Here is a 9,262-nt window from a genome sequence, read left to right on the forward strand (position 1 = left end):
TGGAGTGAAAAAATATGATATGATCTTGAGCTTTTCACAGTTCTCTCTTTTTAACAGCTTGAGCAAATTCATAAAAAAGGTACACATCTTCTCCTCACAGTCATACGAGTATTTATCAAATAATATCTCACATATGTTAGCATTGCTGACAAGATACATTTCCATATCAAAACAATAATCTTCCAATTTCTTTCAAGAAAAATCTTATGATACACAAAACTTAAACAATGATTTAAATCGGTTATTATCTGAGTAAGAAGTAAGAACTTGAGCAAACATTAAGTGGCAACCTTAAATACCTGGACTTTTTCCATAGTTTTTAAAACACACCGTTTGGTCTTGAATGGAAAAATCAGTGTGTTTGTAAAGCCTAGTGTGCCTCATCTGAGGTTTTATCATCATATTATCTGCAAGTGCCAGAGCTCACATTGTTAGGCTACACTCTCACACTCCGCCTGTTCCCAGACCTGAAACCTGAGCCTGCCATCAACACACCAGCAAGAAAAAACTGCTTCCATTCGGGTATTTTGAGATAAGGCTATAATGTCTTATTGACAAAGCAGAGCGCTAAAAATAGAAACTGCAAAATATGTTTGAGGTGAGCAGCGAAAAAAGTAAGCAGAGTATGTGACTGGGTGCTGCTTAAAAATAGCCAATTGGTTTATTTGAAGGTGCTGACAGCGTAGAGAATCTCCAGTGAGTTCTGGGTAGAGAGGCAGAGCCGCACTTTTCAACACACAGACCAATTACTCCACTGATCCCAGTCCCGGCAGGCACCGAGAAACAAAGTGTCAGGTTGTAACCTTTCCAAAACCGCCCCGAGAGGAAACACTTCTCACAAGTTTGTGTGGTAGTGATCAACACAAACAGGCAGAGTGGCTCAAGAGTTTGTACACATGATTCTGTTTTGTAGTCGTATTTTAGAAGTATTTTATTGTAGGCAACAGAAAATATCTGAATAGATAATTCCACCAAACACAAAGTTCAAATTAAGATTATAATGCAGTATCTGACTTTAGAGTAGAGCTTAAACTAAAGATTATTTTCATTATTATTTGACTATTCATTGCTTTCTTGATGCGCAGAAAAATAATAAAGATACATTATTTATTTATAGCGTTCCATGATACACAAATTAAAATGATCAAAGCAAAGAAAACGCTCAAAATATTAATCACATAATCTTAAACACATTAAAAGCGGAAAGGTGAGTTTTGATTTAGGTTTAATCGTATATTACCGTCTATAGAAATGTTAGAAAACAATGCCCATCACAATATCCTAGAGCTGCATTATATTATTATTATTACAGCATCAAATTGAATTTTGACTGATAAATATTACGTAAATGACTAATCTGTGATCCAAAGATTAGCTGATAAATGTTCTCAACAAATAATTGACTCCTTGATCATCGGCTTCAAGAAGGGTCAAAGACTTCCCATAACGCTTCTGGTTCCTTTACATGTTCTGCTCCCGAGCCGTTTCCTGAAATAACTTAAATCAATGTGTTCACCATCTGTTACATACAAGTTATTTCAGGACACAGTAAAACATCATGCTGCAGGCTACATGAAGAATGGAGACATACAATTATTTACACCAACACAATATCTAACGTTCACTCTTCTGAGATGATGACACCAAATCTCTCTTTTGCCCAAGAACAAAATGGCATTTTGATTGCAGTGGCTAGACTCAACACGCAAGGTTTGAATCGCATTTCAAAACCATTTATGAATGCCTTTTAGATCTGATTAGCCATAATCCGTTTCCAGGGATACAATTTGGGTATTAATATTTGCAAAATTAGATTTGGCCTGCCAGTAAGTGTGCAGCCCATATTTTCTAGGGAAGTAGAAGGCTCAAAAGGAAAAGGGCACAAGGGATGGAAATATGAAAAATGAACAGCGAATGCAGCCTGAGCAAAACTGCTGTTGCTTGATTGGTAATTAACGTCTTCCAGTAACCCCACAGCCTCGTACGGATTGTTTCTGTTGATGTGCTGTGACTAAGCTAAAAACAATGGGCCTACTGTATCTCGGCAGCACTGAGACTCCTCCTTGTCTCCTTCCCTCTTTCAACAGAAATCCTGCTACTTCAAGTCAACACAGAGATGAAAGCGTGCATGGGTCGCTGGATTTAAACGGTAGCTAGGTCCACTTGTTGTTTGATTGCATGAAGGTTTCTCGAGAGTTTCTATCAACACCTTAGGAGAACAAAAACAAAACCTCAGGGTGTTTCACTTAGGGCAAAATAACCGGGCAGAACACAATGGATCAAAGAAGCAGCAACAGGAACGAGTTTGAAGCAAAGAAAGAGGAGGAAAGGAAACAAGCCAGCACTGTTTGAGCCTCTTATGAGGGGACAGACTGCCAAGTCAGCACTGTCTCCCGTGGTAAGCAGCCAGGAGCTACACATCCAGACCTCATTCACTGCTTCTTCATTACACTTCACATTTCTCCTGAGCGACACGGCGCTGTCCTGCCAGCAGGGCATCAGGATGCTAACAAGAATAACAGTCTCACAGCGCTAAACTGTCAGGCTCAGTCTCCCACACTGTCCGCTCTCTCATGGCTCAGATACAATGCATTACTGTAAACCACAGTACTGACCGTGTTCACATGGAGATGAGGCTTTAGACTAGTCATGGGGATTTCAGCCCGATACCAATTGTATTATTTCACCATTACTGTATCTCGGGTGGAATAATTTAATTCTGATGGCACGAGTACAGCTTTGATCCAAATGGGTGTTTTTTTTTTCATCAAGCTTGCCGTTTACCAGCAGAACAAAAAAATGTAAATACTTCATGCAAAAACTATTTTACAGTAGGTATTAGAGTGGACCATTGTAAAAGAAAATCCGACTCAGTTCAGGCGTCTGAGAATTTTCTTCAAGTTGTTGAGAATGAATATGAAAAAAAGCAGACATTAAAGTGTGCCTATCATGCTATTGTTATAGCATGGGTCTCAGATATATAGAAAAATATATAAAAAACATGTCTATGAGGTGTTTTGCTCAAAATACCAAACAGATCACCCATTCTAGCCATGCCTCATATCCCTCTATTTCACTTCCTGTTTCAAAAGTGCTGATTTTAGGTATAACGGCCCGTCCCCACAGCGGCGTGCGTTGAGGCTTCCAACGCTTCTGCCCATTCACTTTGAATGGGGTGACGTCACTTTTAGCCGAACTGCATTTTGGGAAGCGACGTGGAGTGTTGCTGGCGTAGCTGGCGTCAAAAGTTGAGCAATGTTCAACTTTTGACGCCTCGACGGAGGCGTCAGCCAATCGAATCATATGCCAGTACAAGCTCTAGCCAATCAAACCGCTGCTTGTGTGTCAGGGGCGGGAGATTCATGTGATTGGTTGTTGGTCGAGTTTCAGACACGCCCGCCGGCAAGCGTCAGCGCACGCCGCTGTGTGGACGGGCCGTAAAGCTTTAAAAAAAATAAAAATTGATAACAAATAAAAAAGGAGGGGCTGAGCTCACGCGGGACCCTGCAGCTACTGTCTAAACTAAATGCTGCCGTGATGAAACGCCATATCATGGATTATCAAGGATTCTCTCTGAAACAGTCTGGAGCTCAAAGGCTTTCTCTCTTGCCGGTTATACCACAAGGTGAGTTCCTTTTTATTTCCTGCTTCTTCACACACATGCTCTCCAGTACAGGTTAGCTCTGAGTGTTAGCGATGCTAATGTAAACACCGACCATATTACGTCCAAAACAGTCGGTAATCGTTTCTGATAGCAACTTTCTGATAGTGCCGTAGGTCCACATTACCGATATTACGTCGTATCGGACGCAAATCTGGATCAGCTCCGTTGTAGCCCCGTTTTTAGAGATTTGGGTACGGAGGAAAAGAGAGAGGGTTTTATTTTCTGACGCTGCGTGAGTTCCCTGACGCACCGGGGACACATATTTATGTATAAAAGACATCAAAAAGTGCATTTTGCATGATAGGTCCCCTTTAAAGTATATGTGACTCCCTATATATATATATATATATATATATATATAAACTTAATTGTTTTATAGGCTATCATCGAACATCAATGCCTGTGTCGCCAGGAAGGCCCATGAGAAGTCAAACAATATGTCACTGAATGTGCCTTTGAAAATAACTTTCCTTAATGACTTCCTGAAGGCAAAACAGAAAAGATGGTTGGTCATTCTGACTGTAGCAAGTTCATGAATGGATCAGTCATTTCAGCAAAACCAATAATGATGCCTCTGGCCTAGACTAAAAGCACACAAATAGAATTATAACTGATTTAACAGCAACTAACGGTGGGTCATTTACATTTACTGGGAAGAAGTCACAGCACTCCATGCGAAAGAACACAAAAAAGATTTAAAATACAACTCCACAGAGGGATATTATGTAACATTGCATAAAAGTTGGGATAAGAGTTGGTTACTCATCATCACAGAATCGCACAGTAAGAAAGAAGGTCTGACAACAAAAGAAGAAAGGGCCCTTGATGAGCATTCAAAACCAACAAAGGTGTAAGTTAAACATGTCTTCCTACATGTAAGAAAGCACGTGGGGGTGTATTATTATTACTCAATTATTTGCTTTAACTCTCATAAAGGTGGGTTATGACTAATGAGAATAGGAGAGGCAGGTAGGTAATGATTTATTAAAACTTGGTCTTTGTAAGGAAGTGTAAACACTCTGCTGGCCAAGGATGAAAAGACTAAAGGAGTTCCTCAAATGGCAGGATGCTATATTCATTGACATTCATTTGCTTTTTCTCACATAAACATTGTATGTTAAAAAACAGTTATCAAAATAACAATACATATGTGAGCTTTACAGAGCCAAACAGCAGCAAATATATTAAAACATAAGACTACATTTGACAAAAGAGGTGCAATATGAGGGGCAGTGTACCTGATCTGAAGCACTGTCCGGGGGCCTGTACTACGAAGCTGGTTCAACCTAACCTGGATATGTTTGAGTTAGCCGGTTGGCCTAATCCAAAACCTACGCGCTCTCGCTAAACTGTACTACGACGCTGGTTATCAAGTGGATCGCTCAAGCCAGCCGTGTCCCATCTAGTTAGGTGCGCGTTCACATGAAAGGGGTGGTATTTGGAGCATTCGACCAATCACAAACATGGAGAAGCGTACTGACAGCGCAGCGTCATACTTCCTGAATGAAAAGTGAACTTTAATACTAGTCAAATATGAAGAAGTTAAACTTTAAACATCCATGACTTAAACACTTTATCCAGGATCAAAGCCACAGAGCTGCACCTGCAAGGTGAATACAGCTGGTAAAAGAAAAAGTGTTTGAATGCGTACATTAACAGGTTTATGATATCACTGCCCGTCTAAAACACGATCTGACTTTAATTACATTTGTCTCGAGTGTTTCGTCAACTTAATGTGTTGCTTAAAATAATACTTCTGCATACAGTATGTGACACTGTGAGTGTTGCACGGCCAGGTACGGCTCAGCTGACTCAGATAAGGAAATATATGATACATTATGAAGTGATATGCCGCGGACTGTACTTAATGTTACTCTGATCCGGTTACTTATGTTGTGGCAGATATTTAAGTAAGCTTTCTTAACGCTAATGTTATAATAGTCAGATTGCTCTGAAGATGGAGGTGATATTCTATTAATGTTCACGTTCACACAGTCGGTGATTTTTGCCGGCCGTCTTTCCTGCAACGGCAGCTTTTCTGTATTTCCTTTCTCCTGTAATATGACTTGATCGCTTTAAACTCCGCACACTGAGCTCTGATTGGTCAGCAGGCAGTGCTTTCACTGAGTTGAGCTCTTAGCCTGCAACCTAACCTGGTCCCGACCAGGTTAGCCGCTAAGCATAAGTTACCATGGAGATCTAGCTTGCTAAAAAGAGAACCAGCTTCGTAGGACCGAAAAGCCGGAGTTTTCCCTGAATTTAGCCGGCTAAGCGTAAATCCTGCTTCGTATTATACCCCCCGGGCCTACATGTCGAGTACACAATGATGACATAATGCTAAGGACCCTCTGAAAAACAGCATCTTCTGGTGTGCCTTGTGATGCTCACCTGGCTCCAATGATGTCTTTCTTCGCCAGATCCATTCCTGCAATGACCTTAACCCGGAGCACTCTCGTTTCATTCTGCGGAAGAAAAAGAAATATGGACAAAAACATCAAATCAAATTAATAGAAAAACGATTCTTCTATCACATACTATGTCTCGATAACAATATAGTATGTTTTCTTCTAATTCTCAAAATAAATAAATAGTCCATACAAAATAACCACATGGTAATGCCTATTGTTGTAAACTCCTGTGTAAAATCACAGGAGTTTACAACAATAGTATAAATTAGCATTTTCGCGTTTAATTAAGAATGTGAGGGCAAAATGAACACAAGTTTCAAGTGAAATTATCAAGAAGAAATACATTTTTAAAATGTCCGTATGTTCACAGTATGTAAAGTTCGTTTTAAGTGTGATTTAAAAACAAAAACAACATTAAAATCATTTTCCCTTTAACTATTTCATTACATTTTCCGACAAATTTGAGTTAATCTGTGGTTGCAACATCAACTCAGATAACTTAATTGTGTATCCGGTATAAGATTTCATCATGATACAATTCAATTGAACGACAATAAATGATTCTTTTGAATTATTGCCAAGCACTATATCAACCCACACACATATGTGAACCTGCAAGATAAAGTCAATAACCCTGACCGAGAAATTGAATGAGTTCTGGTACATGACAAAACGGAAGCTATATTGACATATTTTATAGCAAAACATGATAATATTGTAGTTCATCAGTTTCTATAAATCTAATTCCAAAAGCAACTCCTGCAGAGGAAATTGTACATTGAAATAAACCACTTTAATGCTGTATGGTTGACTGCAATTAGAATTGGGGTCTTAATAGGAGACCTGACACTGACACTGCTTTGTGTGGGTATTCTGAAAATATATAATTATTTTTACATAAAGCCTTACAGCAAAAGTGGTTATATTACAAGTGCTTAGTGAAAGGAGCAAAGGAAGGAATGAGGGAGGGGGGCAGACCCAACCCAGCTGTTACCTGAGGCCACCATGGTCTTGCAGCATATCTGAATGTTTGCCTGAGAATGAGTTATAAAGATTTAAGAAGTGCAGCATCTTGGGTATGTAGGCCATTACAAGTGGAGATCACATGAGGTGATGTAATACCTGCAATACGGTGAATATTAACCAAAAATAGCCAGTGTTGCCATGTGGGGAGTTTTTGCTGGCATTCTTCTCCGGTAATGACTGACAGACAGGGAATCAAGAAGCTATTCAAGTGAACCACGTAAAAAAAACACAATCACACACTGGCTGGGTTAGATTGATAGCCTGTGAAATAAAGTTTATCATTACCTGTTATTCTACCTAATCCTAAAAGTTAGTTATCAGAACAACAACCCCATAGAACTAAGCATGGAAAAGCAGCGATTAGCTATTATGCCCCGACAATCTGGAGCAAACTGCCCGAATCGTGCACGTCCGCTGAAACACTTCCTATTTTCAAAACCAGACTAAAAACATATCTATCTGCCGCTGCTTTTAATTGAGCTGTTCATACCAGTCTATGGTTCATACTCACACTGCAGTATGCCTTTTATTCATGTATTATGTATCTGCTGTGTTGATTTATTTATTTCATTATCTTTGCTTTTTTATGCCTGTTTTTTTAAATGCCATTTAATAATGTGTTTATGCTGTATTTATTCTTAAATGTCTTTTGTTTTTAGTTTGTAAAGCACTTTGTCGTGTACTGAAAGGTGCTATAAATAAAATGTCCTTGCCTTGAGTTTCGGATTATTTAGATATATGGCAGTTTAATATGTAATGCATCAAAGACATATTTCCATAAATGGGCATACGCCACATGTATGTTGCCAGCATCCTGCTGGTTGGTCCATTGTTGACAAATTTAAAGATCTGAGTCACGCCCCTAATTTTGTTTTCTAGAACCATGGATACACATATGAAAGAATGATTGTTAATCATCAATCCTTGCTATTTCTGAATGCATTGGTAATGTGTGACAGGTAGTTGACTGATCTGTCTGTTAGAGATAGGATTTTATTCATCACTATCGTGCTCCTATGTAAAACAACATTTTCATCATCGTATTTACGTTACACTACGTTATTGATGTACATCTGTATGTCTAAGATGACACAGAGTTCATCACTAAAGCAAATATTGACCTCAGTTGACAGGGCAAGACGTAATGTACATGCCTCCGCTTTAAACTCGTTTAGCGGTCAGCTCACCATCGAACAGCTGTGATCACTGACAAAAGGCGGTGTTTAAATCAGACAGAGTGCTTCAGGATGACATGCCCCTCACATCTGGGCTTCACAATATCACTGTGGAGCTGCAAGTCGTGCAGACAATAATTGAAATACAGGGTATTGTGAGACTGTTAAACTCAGTCGGTTTGATGTCAATGCTGTGAAGGCAAAGGGGTGCATCTGTTTCTAAAAAGAGTAAACTAGTGGACACGCAGGCATTGAGGCAGGAAACTGACAGCTGCCTGAACATTACTATGGAATGTGGGAGAGGGCTTGTTAGCTTGACTAACGGCTAGCGTTGGTGTAAGCTATTTACGGCAGTGAGACACCTACTCATGACTGGTGTCTACATAACAAAGCTTTGTTGAGATAAAGGCTTACCTCATCTTCTGATAGTCCATATATCGGCTCGTAATTCGCAGCCATATAGCCTGCGGTCCACGCTATACACACAAAAACAAGCCACTTGGCAAAGCTAGCTAGCTAGCCTTGAACAATAAAGTCCCACTTTGCTCTCTCTGCCGTCTGGTGGTGGTTAAGTCCACGGTGAGACCTTGTCCTTGGCACAGCACGGAGAAATGAGGTTGGCAGCCGGATAACGTAATCCTCCCAGTGTGGTCCGTATCCAGGACACAATCTGGAAATTAAAAAAAAAACTGTGTCCAAAATGTTTCAACTGAGACAGATCGCTTTTGTCAACTCCGAGTTTATCCCCCGAAACGTTTTGACACTTGACTTCCTCCTACCAGCGCAGCCAATAGTGTGCCGAATAGACGTTATTGCTGTCAACATTTACCAATCAGAGGGGACGTGAATTCCTCAAAGCTCCTCAACGGCCAATTAAATATGCAGAGGGCGTGGAACTGGAGTGTGTGTGTGTTTTCCCTTTTTTCAGGATGTGTTAGGCTGTGCCTTTCAAAGTAACTAAGTTTAACATTGTGTTGTTCATTTTTTAA

At 39.9% G+C, this 9,262-nt stretch overlaps 1 protein-coding gene across 3 annotated transcripts in view; it reads right to left on the minus strand.

The window, feature by feature from the left end:
- The window catches only part of nedd4l (NEDD4 like E3 ubiquitin protein ligase), a 52,765-nt gene extending 43,720 nt beyond the window's left edge, over window positions 1-9,045 (minus strand). For all 3 annotated transcript variants that reach the window (XM_034095347.2, XM_071205025.1, XM_071205024.1), the window contains exons 1-2: window positions 8,688-9,045; window positions 6,053-6,126 (exon numbers count right to left, since the gene is read on the minus strand). In XM_034095347.2, the coding sequence (XP_033951238.1) occupies window positions 6,053-6,126; window positions 8,688-8,732 (119 nt within the window). In that variant the 5' untranslated portion in view covers window positions 8,733-9,045. The remainder of the gene's footprint in view (window positions 1-6,052; window positions 6,127-8,687) is intronic.
- Window positions 9,046-9,262: the final 217 nt, after the last annotated feature.

This window comes from Pseudochaenichthys georgianus, chromosome 12 (assembly GCF_902827115.2).
Source record: "Pseudochaenichthys georgianus chromosome 12, fPseGeo1.2, whole genome shotgun sequence".
NCBI lineage: Eukaryota > Metazoa > Chordata > Actinopteri > Perciformes > Channichthyidae > Pseudochaenichthys > Pseudochaenichthys georgianus.